The sequence below is a fragment of the Macaca mulatta genome, chromosome 19 (genome assembly GCF_049350105.2).
Source record: "Macaca mulatta isolate MMU2019108-1 chromosome 19, T2T-MMU8v2.0, whole genome shotgun sequence".
NCBI classification, from domain to species: Eukaryota; Metazoa; Chordata; class Mammalia; order Primates; family Cercopithecidae; genus Macaca; species Macaca mulatta.
The window spans coordinates 23,749,988-23,771,964 of NC_133424.1; the positions used below are offsets into that span (position 1 = coordinate 23,749,988).

At 39.6% G+C, this 21,977-nt stretch overlaps 2 protein-coding genes across 2 annotated transcripts in view; both read left to right on the forward strand.

Moving 5' to 3' along the window:
* Nucleotides 1–21,977, forward strand: part of LOC100424307 (uncharacterized) — an 87,381-nt gene that overhangs the window by 60,348 nt on the left and 5,056 nt on the right.
* Nucleotides 15,251–20,554, forward strand: LOC695938 (zinc finger protein 98). The gene is made up of 4 exons (XM_077978016.1): nt 15,251–15,373; nt 17,605–17,731; nt 18,236–18,331; nt 20,460–20,554. Exons 1-4 carry the CDS (start codon nt 15,251–15,253, stop codon nt 20,552–20,554), a joined length of 441 nt encoding a protein of 146 aa, XP_077834142.1.

Consider the following 21,977-nt stretch of genomic DNA (forward strand, 5'->3'; position numbering starts at 1 on the left):
GCTGGCCACACAGTATTCTATGATATTTATCTACCATATTTTATTTATTTATTTACTTTTTATTTTATTATTTTATTTTTTTTTGAGATGGAGTTTTGCTCTTGTTGCCCAGGCTGGAGTGCAATGGCACAATCTCGGCTCACTGCAACCTGTGCCTGTCAGGTTCAAGCGATCCTCCTGCCTCAGCCTCCTGAGTAGCTGGGATTACAGGCATGCGCCACCATGCCTGGCTAATTTTGTATTTTTAGAAGAGACAGGGTTTCTCCATGTTGGTCAGGCTGGTCTCGAACTCCTGACTTCAGGTGATCTGTCCTCCTCGGCCTCCCAAAATGCTGGGATTACAGGTGTGAGCCACTGCGGCTGGCCTATTTATTTATTTATTTGAGATGGAATTTTTCTCTTGTTGTCCAGGCTGGAATGCAATGGCACGATCTTGGCTCATTGCAACCTCTGCCTCCTGGGTTCAAGCGATTCTCCTGCCTCAGCCTCCTGAGTAGCTGGGATTACAGGCTCTTGCCACCACGCCTGGGTAATTTTTTTGTGTCTGTTTTTTTAAATTTTTAATTTAATTTTAATTTTTTTTAGTAGAGACGGGGTTTCACCATGTTGGTCAGGCTGGTCTCGAACTCCTGATCTTGTGATCTACCCGTCTCGGCCTCCCAAAGTTCTGGGATTTCAGGTGTGAGCCACTGCACCCGGCCTAAACCTTTTATTTTATTTTATTTTTGAAGAAAGGGTCTCACTCTGTTGTCCAGACTGGAGTGCAGTGGCATGATCTCAGTTTACTGCACCCTCAACCTCCCAGGCTCAAGCAATCCTATTCTACTTTAGCCCCCCAAGTAGCTGGGACTACAGGCACACGCCACCAGCCCTGGCTAATTTTTTTTGGTATTTTTTGTAGAGACAGGGTCTTGCCATGTTGCCCTAGGTAGCCTCAAACTTTTGAGCTCAGGCAATTTACGTGACTCACCCTCCCCAGATGCTAAGATTACAGGTGTGAGCCACCATGCCCAGCCATACCATATTTTCTTTATCCAGTATACAATTGATAAGCATTTAGGTTGATTCCATTTCTTTGCTGTTGTGAATGACATGGACTGCAATGAACATGCAATGTCTTTATAATAGAATAATTTATATTTTACTGGGTATATGCCTGATTATGAGGTTCCTAGGTCAAAAGGTAATTCTGTTTTTAGTTCTGTGAGAAATCATCACACTACTTTTTATAGTGGTTGAATTAATTTACACTCCCACGGGTAGTGTATAAGCATTCCCGTTTCTCTGTAACCTTGCCAGCATCTGTTATCTTTTGACTTTCTAATACTAGCCATTCTCACTGGGTGAGATGATATTTCACTGTGGTTTTTCTTTGAATTTCCCTAATGATTAGTGATGAGCATTTTTTATATGCTTGTTAGCCACATGTATGTCTTCTTTAAAAAAACACCCTTTTCATGTTTTTTGTCTACTTTTTAGTGAGGTCTTTTTTTTTTCTTATAAACTTAAGTTTCTTATAAATAATGGATATTGGACCTTTGTCAAAAGCATGGTTTGCAAATATTTTCTTTTATTCTGTGTGTTTTTTGTTTACTGTGTCGATGGTTTCCTTTGCTGTGAAGAAGCTTTTTAGCTCAGTTAGCTTCCATTTGTCAATTACTGCTTTTGTTGCAATTGCTTTTGGTATCTTTATTTTAAAATTTTTGCCGGCTTCTCTGTCTAGAACGGTAGTTCCTAAGTTATATCATGGATTTTTTTTTAAATAATTTGAAGTTTTACATTTAAATCTTTAATTTATCTTGAGTTGATTTTTGTATATGGTGTAATGAAAGGGTTCAGTTTCAATCTTCTACATAGTATTAGCTAGTTATTCCAGTACCATTTATTAAATAGGAAATTATTTCCAGATTCCTCTTGTTAGCTTTGCCAAAGACCAGATGGTTGTAGGTGTGTGGTATTATTATGGGCTCTGTATTCTGTTGTATTGGTCTATGAGTTTGTTTTTGTACCAGTACCATTTTGCTTTGTTTACTGTAGCCCTGTAGTATAGTTTGAATTCAGGTAATGTAATGACTTCAGCTTTGTTCTTTTTGCTTATAATTGCCTTGGCTATTTGGGCCCTTTTTTGGTTCCATAATTTAAAAAATTTTTTGTTCTGTTTTTTAGTTCTGTTAAGAAATATTTTTGATAGTTTGATAAAAATAGCATTAAATCTGTAATTTCTTTGGCAGTATGACCATTTAAATAATATTGATCTTTTCTCCTTTTTGTTTTTTTTTTTAGAGAGAGTCTTGCTCTGTCACCAAGGCTAGAGTGCAGTGGTGCGATTTTGGCTCACTGCAACCTCTGCCTCCCAGGTTCAAGCAGTTCTCTGCTAAAGCCTCCTGAGTAGCTGGGATTACAGATGCCCGCCACCACGCCTGGCTAATTTTTGTATTTTTAGTAGAGATGGGGTTTCACCGTGTTGGCCGGGCTGGTCTTGAACTCCTGATCTCATGATCCACCCACCTCGGCCTCCCAAAGTGCTGGGACTACAGGCATGAGTCACTGCGTCCGGCCAATATTGATCTTTTTTATCCATGAGCACAAAATGGTTTTCCATTTGTTTGTGTCATCTCTGGCTTCTTTAAGCAGTATTTTCACAGTGTTGTCATAAAGATCTTTCACCTCCCGGGTTAGCTGTATTCCTAGATATTTTATTCTCTTCGTAGTGATTGTGAAGGGGTTCTGTTTTTGATTTGGCTTTTGCCGTGCATGTTTTTGATTTATAGAGATGCCACTAATTTTTGTACATTTATTTTGTATTCTGAAATTTTACTGAAGGGTTTTTTGTCAGTTTGAAAAGCTATTCTAGGCCTGGCGCAGTGGCTCATGCCTGTAATCCCAGCACTTTGGGAGGCCTAGGTGGGCAGATCATCTGAGGTTGGGAGTTTGAGACCAGCCTGACCAACATGGAGAAACCCCGTCTCTACTAAAAAACCAAAATTAGCCGAGTGTGGTGGTGCATACCTTTAAACCCAGCTACTCAGGAAGGCTGAGGCAGGAGAATCGCTTGAACCCGGGAGGCGGAGGTTGCAGTGAGCCGAGATCACGCCACTGCACAATAGCCTGGACAACAAGAGTGAAACTCGGTCTCAAAAAAAAAAAAAAAAAAAAGAAAAGAAAAGCTTTCTGCTGAGATTACAGGGTTTTTCAGATACAGCATTATGTCATCTGTAAACAGAAATGTTTGACTTCCTTTCTTCCTGTTCGTATGTCTTTTATTTTTTTATCTTGCCTAATTGCTCTGGCCAGGACTTCCAATTTTATGTTGAATAGGAGTGTTGAGAGGAGGCATCCTTGTCTTGTGCCTGTTTTCAAAGAAAAATGATTCTAATTTATGTGTGTTCAGTATGTTGGCTGTGGGTTTGTGATAGATAACTCATTATTTTGAAGTATGCACCTTCCATCCCTAGTTTGTTGAGGCTTTTTAACATAAAAATGTTAAGTTTTATTGAAAGCCTTTTCTGCATCTATTGACACAGTTTTGTGCTGTCTTTAGTTTTGGTGTTTTTTTTTTTTTTTTTTTGATACAGAGTCTTGCTCTGTCACCCAGGCTGGAGTGCAGTGGCACCATCTCGACTCACTGCAAGCTCTACCTCCCAAGTTTAAGCATTTCTTCTGCCTCAGCCTCCCAAGTAACTGGGGTTACAGGCACCCGCCGATAAGCCCAGCTAATTTTTGTATTTTTAGTAGAGATGGAATTTCACCATGTTGACCAGGCTGCTCTTGAACTCCTGACCTCAGGTGATCCACCCGCCTCAGCCTCCCAGAGTGCTGGGATTACAGGCATGAGCCACCACTCCTGGCCCCGTCTTTAGTTCTTATTATGTGATGAATCACATTTATTAATTCACACGTGATTTTTTTTTTCCTTTGAGATGGAGTCTCACTCTGTTGCCCAGGCTGGAGTACAGTGGCACGATCTCAGCTCACTGCAACCTCTGCCTCCCGGGTTCAAGCGATTCTCCTGCCTTAGCCTCTCAAGCAGCTGAATTACAGGTGCTTGCTACCATGCCCGGCTAATTTTGTGTTTTTAGTAGAGACAGGGTTTTGCCATGTTGGCCTGGCTGGTCTCGAACTCCTGACCCTGGGTGATCTGCCTGCTTTGGCTTCCCAAAGTGCTGGGATTACAGGCGTGAGCCACCATGCCCCACCTCATGTATGTTGAATTAGCCTTGCATCCCCAAAATAAACCCTACTTGATCATAGTTGGTTAGGTTTTTGATGTCCTGCTCAATTTGGTTTGCCAATATTTTGTTGAGAATTTTTGCATCAATGTTCATCAAGAATATTGGTCTGAAGTTTTCTTCTTTTGTTTTATCTCTGTCAAGTTTTGGTATCAGAATGGTGCCATTTTTAGTTTTTTGGAATAGTTTTAGTAGAAGTGGTACCAGCTGTCCTTTGTACATCTACTAGAATGCAGCTGTGAATCTATCTGGTCCTAGGCTATTTTGGTTGGTAGGCTATTTATTACTAATTAAATTCTCAAGCTTGTTATTGATCTATTAAGGGCTTTGATTTCTTTTTTGTTCAGTCTTGAGAGGATATATTTATTCAATAATTTTTCCGGCCGGGTGCGGTGACTCACGCCTGTAATCCCAGCACTTTGGGAGGCCGAGGTGGGCGGATCATGAGGTCAGGAGATCAAGACCATCCTGGCCAACATGGTGAAACCTCGTCTCTACTACAAATACAAAAATTAGCTGGGCGTGGTGGCGGGCACCTGTAGTCCCAACTACTCTGGAGGCTGAGGCAGGAGAACGGCGCAAACTCGGGAGGCGGAGCTTGCAGTGAGCCAAGATCGTGCCTGTGCACTCTAGCCTGGGTGACAGAGCAAGACTCCATCTCAAAAAAAAATAATAATAATAAATTTTCCATTTCTTCTAGATTTTCAAGTTTGTGTGCATAGACGTATTCATAGTAGACTTCAATATATTTTTGTGGGGTCAGTGGTAATGTCCCTTTTGTCATTTTTAATTGTGTTTATTTGGATCTTTTCCTTTTTCTTCATTAATCTTACTGGTTATTTTATTTTATTTTTTTTAAAGATTTTACTCCTGTAATTGTTGATCTTTTGTATAGTTTTTCATGTCAAAATCTCCTTCCATTCAGAAATTATTTTGGTTATTTTTTCTGCTAGCTTAGAGGTTGATTTGCTCTTGCTTCTCTCGGTGTTTTATTTATGATGTCAGGCTGTTAAACTGAAGTCTTTCTAACTTTTCAGTGTAAGCATTTAATGCTATATTTTTTTTCTCCTAATGCTGCCTTAGCTATGTTGCAAAAATTCTGCTATGTTGTATTTGTTCTCATTATTTTCAAAGAACTTCTTGGTTCCTGCCTTAATTTCATTATTTACCCAAAAGTAGTTCAAGTTCAGGTTGTTTAATTTCCTTGTAATTGTATGATTCGAGTGATTTTCTTTGCATTGAATTACATTTTTATCAAGCTGTGGCCTCTGTGTGTGGTTCTAGAGTATGTGCCATGTAATGATGAGAAGACCATACTATGTTGTTTTTAGATGGAGAGTTCTGTAGAAGTCTATTAGGACTGTTTAGTCATGTGTTGAGTTTAGGTCTTAATATCTTTGTTAATTTTCTGCCTCAATAATGTGTCTATTAGTGCCCGTGGGTGTTGTAGTCTCCCACTATTATTGTGTCAGTATCTCATTCTCTTCATAGGTCTCTAACAACTTGATTTGTTTATGTGCACCCATCAATTTATTATAACACCTTTCTCTCTTCTGCTTTTTTACCGTAAACATTCTTTCAGGTTCACAATTCAGATGTCCAAGAGTTCAAGAACATGTCCAGTGACCTGGTTGTTTTAGGAGAAAATGTAAATTAGTAATAAGAGGCTTTATTCATATACATGAAAATAAGGGAGGATATATTATTCATCTCTGTTTTATTAAAGCATTTAGATTATATGTAGATATTTTTCTCTGCTTTTTTGAAATATACGTAAATTATATTAACAGCTAAATAAACCTTTCGTCATTTTTTTTTTTTTTTTTTTGAGATGAAGTCTCGCACTGTCGCCCAGGTTGGAGTGCAGTGGCATGATCTTGGCTCACTGCAAGCTCTGCCTCCCGGGTTTACGCCATTCTCCTGCCTCAGCTTCCTGAGTAGCTGGGACTATAGGCACCCACAACCACGCCCGGCTAATTTTTTGTACTTTTAGTAGAGACGGGGTTTCACCATGTTAGCCAGGATGGTCTTGATCTCCTGACCTCGTGATCCGCCTGCCTTGGCCTCCTAAAGTGCTGGGATTACAGGCGTGAGCGACTGCACCCGGCCTTGTCATTCTTTTTGACTCAGGATTGTCTTTATTTGTAACCTGAGATTCATTACTTTGTTTTTGCTTTGGCAAAAGTTTATTTTTTAAATTTTATGTCATTAAAAGTACACACAGATTTGTTCAGAGTAAAGCTCATTTTAAGAGCACATGAAAGTTGGACACAAAGGTAGAATTACATTTAGCTGTAGAATGATAAATACTAAAAGATACAGAGTAAGTTCCTTTGACAGAAATTTGATTATCCAAGGTACTTATTTGCAGGCTGAAGTACTTACAATACAAAAACAAGGTCCGGGTGCGGTGGCTCACGCCTGTAATCCCAGTGCTTTGGGAAGCCAAGGCGGGCAGATCATTTGAGGTCAGGAGTTCGAGACCAGCCTGACCAACATAGTGAAATCCTGTCTCTACTAAAACACACACACACACACACACACACACACACACACACACACACACACACACACACACACACACACACGCCAAGCATGGTGGCGCATGCCTGTAGTTCCAGCTACTTAAGAGGCTGAGGCAGAAGAATTGCTTGAACCTGGGAGGCAGCAGTTGCAGTAAGTGCAAATCTCGCCACTGCACTCCAGCCTGGGCAACAGAGTGAGACTCCGTCCCCCCCAAAATAAAATAAAATAAAAATGCAGACTCAGTCAGATATTGCTGCTTTCTGTTTTCTCTGTAAACTTTAAAAAGCCAACAAAGATTACAATACTTTAAGATGGAGATTAGTTGTCTTCATTTGTGCCAGATGTATTTGTGTTGTGACGAGAGTGCCAAGTTTAAGGGACTCTGTGCTGTGCCTGCTTCTCTAACTAATGCTAATCATGAGCCAAGGGGGAGCATCATCAGCATTGACAGGGGACTTGTGTAAAACACCCATTCATGGACCTTTCCATACCTGCAAAATCACATTACATAGAGTGAGACCAACATTACCAAGTGATTTATAAGCTCATTAAAGCTTGAGAGGCAATGCTTAGTTAATTGGTTATAAGCCCAGGCTGCTGATTACACTCACATGGCCAATTTGCAGAACTCTCTTTACTGGTGCCCTTCCCACAGGTTCTGTTTAATGTTCTGGGTGGAAGCATTCTTGTTATTTTAATTAACTGCCTCATGTAACTCTAAGTTGTGGCCAGAATCAAGTATAGGGGGTTCAAGATACATTTATAAGAGTTAAGTTTCACCTATGCCTAAAGGGTAGTCCTAGAGCCTCTTTTGTTTGGGTTTCATAGGGACAGGGCAGTGTGGCTCATATTTTTATTACTGCAGCAGAAATTGCTGGCAGGAGAGGGCACCTGAAGACAGGAAAGGAGAAACTTATATTTTTATATCTGTACAGCAGCTCATTGTTGCTGAATCTCTTCTGTTATAAAGTACAGAAATGGGTGGAGTTTTTTCTGTTTTGAGTCTTCTGCCTGTGAGTGTGGTGGTAGCAGGTAAACAGGTGGTGCTGACACCTTTTAAGGCAGAGTCTCAAGATGCGGTGTAGTTTGTCCAGAGAATCTTATCTGAGAAAGAATTCTAGAAAAGAAGGAGAAAAAGGAAAAAATGGCATTATAAATGATGAAATATTGAATACTTATTTTATTTTTATTTTACTTTAAGTTCCAGGATACATGTGCGGAATGTGCAGGTTTATTATATAGGTTTATGTGTGCCACGGTGGTTTGCTGCACGTATTGACCCATCTTCTACGTGCCCTCCACTCCACAACAGGCCCTGGTGTGTGTTATTCCCCTCCCTGTATCCATGTGTTCTCATTGTTCAACTACCACTTATGAGTGAGAACATGAAGTTTTTGGTTTTCTAGCCCTGTGTTAGTTTGCTGAGGATGATGACTTCCAGCTTAATCCATGTTCCTACAAAGGACATGATCTTATTTCTTTGTATGGCTGTATAGTATTCCATGGTGTGTATGTACCACATTTTATTTATCCAATCTGTCATTGATGGGCATTTGGGTTGGTTCCATGTCTTTGCTGTTATGAATAGTGCTGCAATAAAAATACGTGTGCATGTGTCTTTATAGTAGAATGATTTGTATTTCTTTGAGTATATACCCAGTAATGGGATTGCTGGGTCAAATGGTATTTCTGGTTCTAGATCCTTGAGGAATCACCACACTGTCTTCCACGATGGTTGAACTAATATACATTCTCACCAACAGTGTAAAAGCGTTCCTATTTCTTCACAGCATCACCAGCATCTATTGTTTCTGACTTTTCAATAATCACCATTCTGACTGGTGTGAGATGGTCTCTCATTGTGGTTTTTATTTGTATATCTCTAACGATCAGTGATGTTGAACTTCTTTTCATGTGTGTTGGCTGCATAAATGCCTTCTGAGAACTGTTTGTTCATCTTTTGCCCACCTTTTTTTTTTTTTTTTTTGAGATGGAGTCTCACTCTGTCTCCCAGGCTGGAGTGCAGTGGCACTATCTCTCCTCACTGCAACCTCCACCTCCTGGGTTCAAGTGATTCTCCTGCCTCAGCCTCCCGAGTACCTGAGACTACAGACGCCCACCATGATGCCCAGCTAATTTTTGTATTTTTAGTAGAGGCAGGGTTTCACCATATTGGCCAGGCTGGTCTTGAACTCCAGATCTCAAACAGTCCACCCACCTTGGCCTCCCAAAGTGCTGGGATTATAGGCGTGAGCCACCATGCCCAGCCTTTGCTCACTTTTTGATGAAATTTTTTTTTTTTCTTGTAAATTTTTTAAAGTTTCTTTTAAATTCTGAATACTAGATCTTTGTCAGATGGGTAGATTGCAAATTTTTTCTCCCATTCTGTAGTTTGCCTGTTCACTCTGCTAATAGTTTCTTTTTCTGTACAGAAGCTCTTTAGTCTAATTAGATCTTATTCTTCAATTTTGGCTTTTGTTGCAGTTGCTTTTGGCGTTTTTGTCATGAAGTGTTTGCCCATGCCTATGTCCTGAATGGTATTGCCTAGGTTTTCTTCTAGGGTTTTTATGGTTTTGAGTTTTACATTTAAGTCTTTAATCCATCTTGAGTACATTTTTATATAAAGTGTAAGGAAGAGGTCCAGTTTCAGTTTTCTCCATATGGCTAGCCAGTTTTCTCAGGACCATTTATTGAATAGAAAATCCTTTCCCCATTGCTTGTTTTTGTCAGGTTTGTTGAATATCAGATGGTTGTAGATGTGTGGTGTTACTTCTGAGGGCTCTTTTCTGTTCCATTGGTCTATATGCCTGTTTTTGGAGCAGTACCATGTTGTTTTGCTTACTGTAGTCTTGTAGTATATCTTGAAGTCAAGTAGTGTGATGCTGCCATCTTTGTTCTTTTTGCTTGAGATTGTCTCGGCTATATGGGCTCTTTTTTGGTTCCATATGAAATTTAAAGTCAGTTTTTTCCTAATTCTGTGAAGAATGTCAATGGTAGTTTGATGGGAATAACATTGAGTCCATAAATTACTTTGGGCAGTATGGCCATTTTCATGATGTTGATTCCTTCTATCCATAAGGATGGGATGTTTTTCCATTTGGTTGTGTGCTCTCTTACTTCCTTGAGCAGTGGTTTGTAGTTCTTCTTGAAGAGGTCCTTCACATTCTTTGTTAACTGTATTTTTACATATTTTATTCTTTTTATGGCAATTGTGAAGTTTATTTATGATTTGGCTCTCTTTTTGTCTATTGTTGGCTTATAGGAATGCCTGTGATTTTTGTACATTGATTTTGTATCCTGAGACTTTGCTGAAGTTACTTATCAGCTTAAGGATTTTTTGGGCTGAGATGATGGAATTTTCTAAATATAGAATAATGTCATCTGAAAACAGAGAGAATTTCACTTCCCCTTATTCTATTTGAATACTGTTTCTTTCCCTCGCCTGATTGCCCTGGCTGTAGCTTTTAATACTGTGTTCAACAGGAATGGTGAGAAAGGACATCCTTGTCTTGTACTGGTTTTCAAAGAGAATGCTTCCAGCTTTTTCCCATTCAGTATGATATAGGCTGTGTGTTTGTCATAAACAGCTCTTACTATTTTGAGATATGTTCCCTCAACACCTGGTTTATTGAGAGTTCTTAACATGAAAGAAAGTTGAATTTTATCAAAGGCCTTTTCTGCATCTATTGAGATAATCATGTGGTTTTTGTCTTTAGTTCTGTTTATGTCATGAATTATGTTTATTGATTTGCATATGTTGAACCAGCCCTGCATCCCAGGAATGAAGCCGACTTGATCATGGTGCGTAAGTTTTTGTTTTTGTTTTTTTGAGACGGAGTTTTGCTCTTGTTGCCCAGTGCAATGGTGCGATCTCGGTGCACCGCAACCTCCGCCTCCCAGGTTCAAGTGATTCTCCTGCCTCAGCCTCTCAAGTAGCTGGGATTACAGGTTTGCACCACCACACCCGGCTAATTTTTTGTACTTTTAGTAGACACGGAGTTTCTCCGTGTTGGGCAGGCATGTCTTGAACTCCTGTCCTCAGGTGATCTGCCCGCCTCGGCCTCCCAAAGTGGTGGGATTTCAGGCGTGAGCCACTGCACCTGGCCTGGTGGATGTTTTTTAAAGGGCTGCTGGATTCCGTTTGCCAGTTTTTTTTTTTTTTTTTTTTGACAGTTTCATTCTTGTTGCCTAGGCCGGAGTGTAAAGGTGCAGTCCCAGCTCACTGCAACCTCCGCCTCCTGGGTTCAAGTGATTCTCCTGCCCCAGCCTCCCATGTAGCCTAGATTACAGGTGCCCGCCACTACACCCTGCTAATTTTTTCTTTTTTTTTTTTTTAATTAGAGGCGGGGTTTCACCATGTTGGCCAGGCTGGTCTCGAATTCCTGAACTCAGGTAATCTGCCACCTCGGCCTCCCAAAGTGCTCTGATTACGAGTGTGAGCCACCATGCCCGGCCTTGGTTTACGAGTATTTTATTGAGGATCTTCGCATCGATGTTCATCAGGAATATTGGCCTGAAGTTTTGTTGTTGTTGTGTCTCTTCCAGGTTTTAGTATTAGGATGATGTTGATGTCATAAAATGAGTTAGGAAGGAATCCCTCTTTTTCAGTAGCTTGAAATAGTTTCAGAAGGAATGGTACCAGCTGCTCTTTGTACCTCTGGCAGAATTTGGCTGTGAATCTGTCTGGTCCTGGGCTATTTTTGGTTGGTAGGTTATTCATTACTGCCTCCGTTTCAGAACTTGTTATTGGTCTATTCAGGAATTTGACTTCTTCTTGGTTTAGTCTTGGGAGGGTATACGTGTCTAGAAATTTATCCATTTCAGCTAGATTTTGTAGCTTATTTCCATAGAAGTGTTTATAGTATACTAGTCTAGCCAGCAGTCTATTTTGTTAATTTTTTTTTTTTTTTTTTTTTTTTTGAGACAGAGTTGATTGCTCTGTGGTCCAGGCTGGAGTGCAGTGGCACAATCTTGGCTCACTGCAACCTCCACTTCCCAGGTTCAAGTGATTCTGCTGCCTCAGCCTCCCGAGTAGCTGGGATTACAGGCGTGCACCACAATGCCCAGCTAATTTTTGTATTTTTGGTAGAGACAGGGTTTCATCATGTTGGCCAGGTTGCTCTCCAACTCCTGACCTCAGGTGATCCCCCCCATCTCGGCCTCCCAAAGTACTGGGATTATAGGGGTGAGCCACCGTGCCTGGCCCTATTTTGTTAATTTTTTCAAAAATATCTCCTGGATTCATTGAGTTGGTTTTTTTGTTTGTTTGTTTTGTTTTGTTTTTGTTTTTGTTTTGAGGGTTTTTCATGTCTATCTCCTTCAGTTCTGCTCTCATCTTAGCTATTTCTTGTCCTCTGCTAGCTTTTGGAATTGGATTTCTTTGCTCCTGCTTTCTAGCTCTTTAATTTTTTTTTTTTTTTTTTTTTTTTTGAGATGGAGACTCGCTGTGTCATCCAGGCTGGAGTGCAGTGGCATGATCTTGGCTCACTGCAACCTCCGCCTCCTGGGTTCAAGCAATTCTCCCTGCCTCAACCTCTTGAGTAGCTGGGATTATAGGCACCCACCACCACACCTGGCTAATTTTTCTATTTTTTAATAGAGATGGGGTTTTGACATATTGGCCAGGCTGGTCTTGATCTCCTGATTTCAGGTGATCTGCCTGCCTCAGCCTCCTAAAATGCTGAGATTACAGGCGTGAGTCACTGCACCATGACTTAGCTCTTTTAATTGTGATGTTAGGGTGTCGATTTGAGATTTTTCTAGCTTTCTGATGTGGGCATTTAGTGCTATAAATTTCCCTTTTAACTCTGTCCCAGAGATTCTAGTATGTTGTGTCTTTCTTCTCATTGGTTTCAAAGAACTTCTTGATTTCTGCCTTATTATTTACCCAGGAGTCATTCAGGAGCAGGTTGTTCATTTTTTATGTAAATGTGCACTTTTGAGTAAGTTTCCTAATCGTGAGTTCTAATTTGACTGTGCTGTGATCTGAGAGACTGTTTGTTACCATTTCAGTCCTGTTGCATTGGCTGAGGAGTGTTTTACTTCCAATTATGTGGTTGAGTTTAGAAAAGTGCTATGTGTCACTGAGAAAAATGTATATTCTGTTGATTTGGGGTGGTGAGTTCTGTAGATGCCTATTAGGTCCACTTGATCCAGAGCTGAGTTCAAGTCCTGAATATCCTAGTTAATTTTCTGTCTTATTGTTCTGTCTAATATTGACAGTGAGGTGTTAAGTCTCCCACCATGATTGTGTGGGCATCTAAGTCTCTTTGTAGGTCTCTCAGAACTTGTTTTATGAGTCTGAGTGTTCCTGCATTGGGTGCTTATATATTTAGGATAGTTAACTCTTCTTGTTGAATTGATTCCTTTACCATTAAGTAATGCCCTTCTTTGTCTTTTTTTAATCTTTGTTGGTTTAAAGTCTGTTTCATCAGAGCTAGGATTCCACCCCCTGCTTATTTCTGTTTGCCATTTGCTTGGTAAATTTTGCTTCATCCCTGTGTGTGTCTTTGCACATGAGATGGGTCTCCTGAATATAGCACACTGATGGGTCTTGACTCTTTATCCAATTTGCCAGTCTGTGTCTTTTAATTAGGGCATTTAGCTCATTTACATTTAAGAATAGTATTGTTCTGTATGAAGTTGATCCTGTGATCATGATGGCGTCTGGTTATTTTGCACACTACTTGATGCTGTTTCTTCATAGTGTCATTGGTCTTCATGGTGTGTTTTTGTGGTGGCTGGTACCAGTTTTTCCTTTCCATATTTAGTGCTTTCTTCAGGAGCTCTTGCAAGCCAGACCTGGTGGAGACAAAATCCCTCAGCATTTGCTTGTCTGGAAAGGATTTTATTTCTTTTTCTACTCATGCAGCTTAGTTTGGCTTGGTAAGAAATTCTGGGTTAAAAATTCTTTCCTTTAAGAATGTTGAATATTGGCCTCCATTGTCTTCTGGCTTGTAGGGTTTCTGCTGAGAGGTCCAATGTTAGTCTGATGGACTTATTTTGTAGGTGACCTGGCCTTTCTCTCTGGCTACCCTTAACATTTTTTTGTCATTTCAACCTTGGAGAATCTGATGATTATGTTTCTTGGGGTTGATCTTCTTGTGCAATATCTTAGTGGTGTTCTTGGTATTTCCTGAATTTGAATGTTAGCTTGTCTTGCTAAATTGGGGAAATTCTCCTGGATGATATCCTGAAGCGTGTTTTCCAGCTTGTTTCCATTCTCCCCCTTTCCTTCAGGTATTCCAGTCAATTGTAGGTTTGGCCTTTTTATGTAGTCCCATATTTCTCGGAGGCTTTGTTCATTCCTTTTCAGTCTTTTTTCTCTAATTTTGTCTGCATGCCTTATTTCAGCAAGGTGGTCTTCAAACTCTGATATTTTTTTCTTCTACTTTGTCAGTTTGGCTATTGATACTTGTGTATGCTTCATCAAGTTCTCATGCTGTGTTTCTTAGCTCCGTCGGGTCATTTCTGTTCCTCTCTAAACTGGTTATTCTAGTTAGCAGCTCCTCTCTCTAACTTTTTTCCAAAGTTCTTAGGTTTTTTGCATTCGGTTAGAACGTGCTCCTTTAGCACTCAGTGGAGTTTGTTATTGCCCATCTTCTGAAGTCTACTTCTGTCAATTTGTGTCTCTCATTCTCCGTCCAGTTCTGCACCCTTGCTGGAGAGGCATTGCAATCATTTGGAGAAGAAGAGGCACCCTTGCCTTTTGGGTTCTCAGTGTTTTTTTCATTGATTCTTTCTCATCTTCATGAGTTTGTCTAGCTTCTATCTTTGAGGCTGCTGACTCTTGGATGGGGTTCTTGTGGGGACTTTTTTGTTGCTGTTACTCATTTCTGTTTGTTTTTCTTTCAGTGGTCAGGTCCCTCTTCTGTATGGTTGCTGTGGTTTGCTGGGGGTTCACCTCAGGCCCTATTTATCTGGTTCACTCCTGAACCTGGAGATATCAAGGAGGTTGGAGAACATCAAAGATGGGTGCCTCTTCCTTCCTCTGGAATGTCTGACCTTAAGGAACACCAATCTGATGCCAGTAGGAACACAGCTGTATAGGGTGTCTGACAACCCCTGTTGGAGTATCTCACCCAGTTGGGTGGCACGAGGAACAGGACCCATTTAATGAAGCACTTTTATTGTCCCTTGGTGGAGGGGTATGCTTCACTGGGGTTAAACCCACTCCTCTGGGCTGCTTGGATTACTTAGAACTAGCAGGAGGAAAAGCTAAGTCTGCTCGTCCACAGAGACTGCGGTCACCTCTCCCCTTAGGGACTCAGACCCAGAGAGATCAGAGTTCTGTCCCTGAGCCCCTGGCTGAAGCTGTTGGAGTTCCTGCAGGGTGGCCCCACAGAGTGAGGATGGGTCAGAGTCAGGCCTAAAGAGGTGCTGTAGCTGCAGTCTGGCACAGCTGGTGTGTTGGGCTGTGGGGGACACCTCTTGGAACCACGCCATCCAGCATCCCTGTCTCCAGCAGGGGAAAAGCACCGCCAGGAGCTATAGAGATGGCTGCCGCCCTTCCCCTGCCCAGGGAGCCTAGTGTGTTAGACAGCTGTCAGTCCCAGTACTGGTTGCTGCCCCTCCCCAAGGAGCTCAAATGGCTTAGACAGCAGGCAGCCACAGCTGTGGTGCTGGTCACCCCTCCCCTGGGAACTCAGCAGGCTTAAACCGATTTTAGCTGAGAGGTTGTTGAGAATCTGCACAGCTCTGGGGTTGGGACCCTAGGCCCCGGTGGCATGGGTTCCTGAGTGAAATCTTTCAGTCTGTGGGTTGCACAGTTCCATGGAAAAAACATGGTTTTGTCAGCTAAGTAGCACACTCATTCACTGCCTCCCTTGGCTGGGGGGTGGGGACTCTTCTGCCCTGTGCGGCTGTCAGGTGGGTGGCTGTACCACACTCTTCTTTCTTCCTCTCCATGGGCCATGCCAGCTGCCTAGTCAGTTCTGATGAGAGAACCTGGATACCTCAGGTGCCAGTGCAGGATGCACAGGCCATTATGGTTCTTTTTGGTGGGAGCCTCTGATCACCGCTGCTTCTAATTGGCCGTCTTTGCCCCACCCCTAAAAAATGTTTTTTGTTTTGTTTTTGTTTTTTGTTTTTTAAGCTAAACATGTCTCAGATGAAGAGCTGTGTCCACTCTGCCTCCTGGAATGCCACGTGTTCAATACTTGCAGAGCTTTAATTTTCTACTTGTGCTTTTTCTTCCTAATGAGTTTGTTTTAACTACTTTTTAGTTCTTATTATAGTCAAGGGGGTCTGAAAAACATTTCTTTCCTATATACCAGAGTCTTCTCTACATTATCAAGATCCTGCCTTCTTATATGTCATAACGAATTCTCACGGTGAATTTATGAACTTCAATATTAAGAATGTTTCTTTTGTGGCTGTGGAACATGGAAAGGTGTGGATACTCAGTATTCCTATTGGGGAGAAGCTGGGGTCCTTAGTAAAGATGGAGAGCATGTAATGTTGAGGTTCCATCTCTGTTCTCCATTAGCTGTATGCAGAACAGGATTAAGAAAATGCTTATTTAAACAGGATGGCATTTATTACCCAGACAGTTTTGAAAAAAAAAATTATTAGGAGATACTTACTCTTCAGGGTGTGAAAAAAAGACTACTGAAAATCACCATTAAAATGTACAGAACATGGGAGATACTGGTATCTGGAACTTTGCATAAAACCAATGTTTCCTTATGATTAAATTCAGGCTATAATTTACTTTTGGCTGGGAGATACCATAGCAGTGATGCCGTGTCCTTCTCTGTGCATCAGCACACCATAAAAATTTGTCTTCATGCAGTTGATGTTAGTAACTCACTTGGTTAATGAGCTCTGTGACATATTTTTTTCTATAGAGTTAATTATTTTTCTCTTAATTATTATATATCTTTATTCAGCAGATGTGCATGAACAATCACATTTAATCTGGTAGCTGACCTTTCTTAGGTTTTCTTTCCATTTATCTGTCTTTGGAAAATGAAAGCTCTCATCTTTGTTTATAGGCCAGAAAAACTGAAAAACACACAGGCTCTTCCACTTACTGGATGTTTGACAAAATTGTTTCCTTGGACCAAAAACATGGGCATTACTGGTGAGCTTGTTAGAGATTCAGAAACTCAGATTTTATTCCAGATTTTCTTTTTTTTTTGAGACAGAGTCTTGCTCTGTCATCCAGGCTGGAGTGCAGCGGCGCAATTTCAGCTCACTGCAAGCTCCACCTCTGGGGTTCACGCCATTCTCCTGCTTCAGCCTCCTGAGTAGCTGGGACTACAGGCACCCACCGCCATGCCCGGCTAATTTTTTGTATTTTTAGTAGAGATGGGGTTTCACTGTGTTAGCCAGGATAGTCTCGATCTCCTGACCTCATGATCCATCCACCTCAGCCTCCCAAAGTGCTGCGATTACAGGCGTGAGCCACCACGCCCAGCCCAGATTTTCTGAAAAAATAATCTGCATTAACAATATCTCCAGTTTATCATACACATTAATATTTGAGCAGTGTTTTCTAACTGAATGTCTTTTCCATCTGAAAAATTTACACAACTTATTCTGTATGATGTAAATATAGCATTCAAAAATGTACATGTTAGTGTTAATGCCCTCAATTTTATATTTCATCATCCAGAAAAGTATCATCTATACATTGATGTTGTGGATCTTATACCACTCTCTTTTCTCAGAGTTAGAGAATACATTAGAGAATATTTCTGTGTTGAAAGTTATTTATTAAATATTTTCTGTCACTCCTATAAGTAAGAACCAGTTCTCTTTACTCTTGTTTTGCCTTGAGTCAAATTAAAAATTCTGTTCCTGGCCACTTGGTAAATATGTGTGTGTGTGTTTGTATGTTTTTCAGGGAGTGTTGACATTTAGGGATGTGGCCATAGAATTCTCTCTGGAGGAGTGGCAATGCCTGGACACTGCACAGCAGAATTTATATAGGAATGTGATGTTAGAGAACTACAGAAACCTGGTCTTCCTGGGTGAGGATAACTTCAGTACACAATTCCCTAATATACCCTATAAGTTTTATTTCTCTTTTTTTGTAGAATGGTTTTTGGTAAATTATGCTTTCAGATCTCTGTGTTTTTTGTTTGTTTGTTTGTTTTTAAACTTCAAGCTTTGTCTATGTAGAAAGGAATTTCAAGATGTTTCATTTTGACCTGAACTTTCCACACTCCTGAGCTGATCTGTGTCCTTTCACTCTAGATTAGTGTTAATTTTAGAAATTTAGTGGCATAACATAACTGTTGTCCACATCTTAAAATGTAATTGCCACTACCAATTTTTGATTTAGTAGTACCACGTAGTAAAATTAAGAACGTACAAAATTAAAATATTTCCTAAATATTTTAAATTTTTTGTTGTAAATTAGTATTTTGGAATTAATTTACTAGAATATTCTATTACATCATTTTTACTGAACCCATTACCAAATTGATAATTGGAGAATATGAGCATGATTCATGCTATTTTTAATAAAACAGGTATTGCTGCCTCTAAGCCAGACCTGATCACCTGTCTGGAGCAAGGAAAAGAACCTTGGAATGTGAAGAGACATGAGATGGGAGCTGAACTCCCAGGTAGGTGAGAGTGAAAGTGAATACAACAGACAACACAGATGAGAGGTCCAAAGCAGAAAAAAGAAAAGTCCTTAAAATGATTTGAAATCTGTGTTCCAAAGGAAATAGTTTCTAGGAAGCCTGAATTTTTTTTTATTTTGCTCTCACAAAGAAGCATCTTCTGTCTGATCTTTGTAAAATCACTAAAGATTTTACTTTCCCTTTGGTGACCTTCCTTCAAGTTTACAGTGACAGCCAAGAGAGTCCTCTTCGTGGCATATGAGAGACTGCAAAATCTGACTGCTTCTTTGTTGTTTTTGAAAACACACAGATAATCTGCAAAATTTTGAGAAATTCTGTGTTAAACTGTTTTTTAAGTTCTCTTTTTACATCATGTCCTAAGTGTGTGAGAGTAGTGGTTTCTGTTCCGTTGTCTTTTTATTGCTAATTTTTCTGCACATTGCATTTTGTCTTCTTCTTATAGTCTTGAAGTATAGTTTGAAATTATAAAGTATGATGTTCTTGTGCTTTGTTCTTTTTTTTTTTTTTTTTCAAGATTGCTTTGGCTATTCAAAGTTTACTGTAGTTCTGTGTGAAAATTGTATTTTCTTTTTTTTGTTGTTGTTTGAGACGGAGTCTCGCTCTGTCACCCAGGCTGGAGTGCAGTGGCACCATCTCGGCTCACTGCAACCTCTGCCTCCCGGGTTCAAGCAATTCTTCTGCCTCAGCCTCCCGAGTAGCTGGGACTACAGGTGCAAGCCATCACACCTGGTTAATTTTTGTATTTTTAGTAGAGACGGGGTGTCACCATATTGGCCAGGCTGGTCTTGAACTCCTAGACTTCATGATCCACCTGCCTCGGCCTCCCAAAGTGCTAGGATTACAGGCATGAGCCACCACGCCTGGCCGAGAATTGTATTTTCTATTACTGTAAAAAAAATACTGGAATTTTGATAGGGAATTTATTGAATCTAGAGATCATTGTAGATAATATGGCACTTTAATAATATTCTTTCAGCCGGGCATGGTGGCTCACACCTGTAATCCCTGCACTTTGGGAGGCCAAGGCAGGCGGATCACCTGAGGTGATTTTTGACCCTGACTCAAAAACACTGTACTGTACATTTCAGGCATGTGAAGTATATTTACATTGTTTTATAAAAGACTTCTAGAAATTTTACAATACACATTAAACAACTACCAATTTTTCCCATTTCCTGGCACTTTTCAAATACCATTCTTTTTTCTAAGAGTATAACTGCTTTATATATCTCATAAAATCTCTGTCTGTGGCTGGCTCATTTTATTTTGCATAAAGTCATCAAGAGTTACTTTTATAGTTGTTAGAATATTTCCTGCTTTTTTTCAAACTGAGTAATATTTTGGTATTTTTATATTTCAAATTATATCTGCTGAACGATTTGGTGACCGAAATTTGCCTTGCTTTTACCTATTGACTTTTAGTAACAATGCTAAAATAATTGTGGGTATGCAAGTGACTCTTCATGTGACCATATATGTGAGAGTTTATATATGTGCTGCATTCTATTTTATTAGTCTACCTTTTCACCTTTATACTCATACCAAATTGTTTTAATTCTGTAGCTTTGTGATGTGTTTTGAAATCAGGAACTGTAATGCCTCCAACATTGTTTTGTTTCGTTTTTAATATTTTTGGGTACTTTATTGTCTGTAGAGATTCTGTATACTCGAAGGATTGCTGTTTCTGTTTCTTCAAAAATGTAATGAGAAATTTGAAAAACATTGCGTTAAATCTGTAGATTGTATTGAGCAGGATGGACATCGTTACAATATTACCTTTTTCAGCCTTTCACAAGAGCATGTTTAAGAGTGTGTTAATTTCTATATATTTGTTAATTTTTCAGTTTTTTTTCTCTTATTGTATACTCATTTCATTTTGGTGATAGAAAGTAATTTACAAAATTTCAGTTTTAAAAAATTTGGTGAGACTTATTTTCTTTTTTTGGCATAAGAGGTGGTCTATCAAGGAAAATGTTGTATTAGCTGTTGAGAACCATGTGTGTCCTGGTGTTGAGTGTTTTCTATACCTCTGTTAGAAATAATTGTGTTATACTGCCTGGAAGCCCTGTATTCCCTTACTAATATTCTCATTTAATTTTTATTGCAGAAAGTGCAGTGTTAAAATACGCTACTATAATTACGTTGCTGTCTATGTGTCTCTGTTGTTCTGTCAATATTTGCTATATATGTTTGGAGCCCTAATGTGAGATGCACACACACACACACACACACACACACACACACACACACAGATATATATACACATTTTTCATAGGTTCCCAGTGAGTAAATCTCAAGTCATCATTGTTGTTGTTGTTGTTGTTTTGAGACAGAGTCTCACTCTGCGTCCCAGGCTGGAGTGCGGTGGTGTGATCTTGGCTCACTGCAACCTCTGCCTCCTGGGTTCAAGCAATTCTCCTGCCTCAGCCTCCTGAGTAGCTAGAATTACAGGTGGCTGCCACCATGCCTGGCTAATTTTTCTATTTTTAGTTGAGACAGAGTTTCACCATGTTAGCCAGGCCAGTCTCGAACTCCTGATCTCAAGTGATCAGGAGGATCACTTGATCCTGCCTCGGCCTCCCAGAGTGCTGGGATTACCAGCATGAGCCAATGTGCCCAGCCTAAATCTATAAGTTTTAATGTCCTTTTTTGTCTCCTTGGAGTTTTGACTTCAAGTACATTTTATAAAATATGACAGTTTTTGACGTAAGATGTAGCTTGCATAATATTATGTTGATTTCTTCTGCTCTCATTTGATTAATATTTGTATGAAATGCATTCTTCCATCTTGCCCCTTTTAGTATTTTTTATCATTAGATCTCTACTGACTTTTGTAGAAAAAAAAGTTGGATCTTGGCTTTTAAAAATTTTAATAAATCTATTTATTGAAAGTGTGTCCCTTGATTTGAAAGTTAATTTGATATATATATTTAAGTAATTGTCTGATAGAGACCTTACTGTTATGTTTTTATTTTATTTGATTCTTGCATCTTTGTTTCTCATTTTCTCTCTGTCTTTGTGTCTTTTGCTTTTTGTATTGATATGCTTTTACTTATTTCTAATTCACTTTTGTATATTTGTACAGATTTTTTTTTTTTTGTGGTACCTTGGGGCTTCCATAAAACCTCTATAAGAAACAACAGTATATTTTTAATTTGGTACAGAATCAACTTCAGTTGAATAAAAAAATTCTTCCTTATTACATCTGCCCTGAAATTTGTCATTGATGTTGCTAATTATGTTTTTGCATTGTATATTCATTAACAGATGTTTATAATTTCTGTGCTTTTATTTTTCAAAATTTAGTGAATAATTTAAAATGTTTTCTGCACCATTATGATAATGCCACAAGATTCTATTTTTGTGTGTGTGCATATCTTTCCCAGAAAATAGTGTATTTTTATTTGTGTATGTGTTTTTTTTTTTTTTTTTTTTTTTTTTTTTGAATCCTTTTACTTTCAGGTTAAGGAGCTGCGTTCACCATCTTTTATATGCAGGGCATATGCAGTACTAATACACTTTTTCAGATTTTGGTTGTTTTGGAAGGTTTTTCCTTTTTATTTGGCAGGACAGATTTGTTGATGGTATTATTCTCACTTCATGGCAGTTTTTTGTTGTTTTTTTG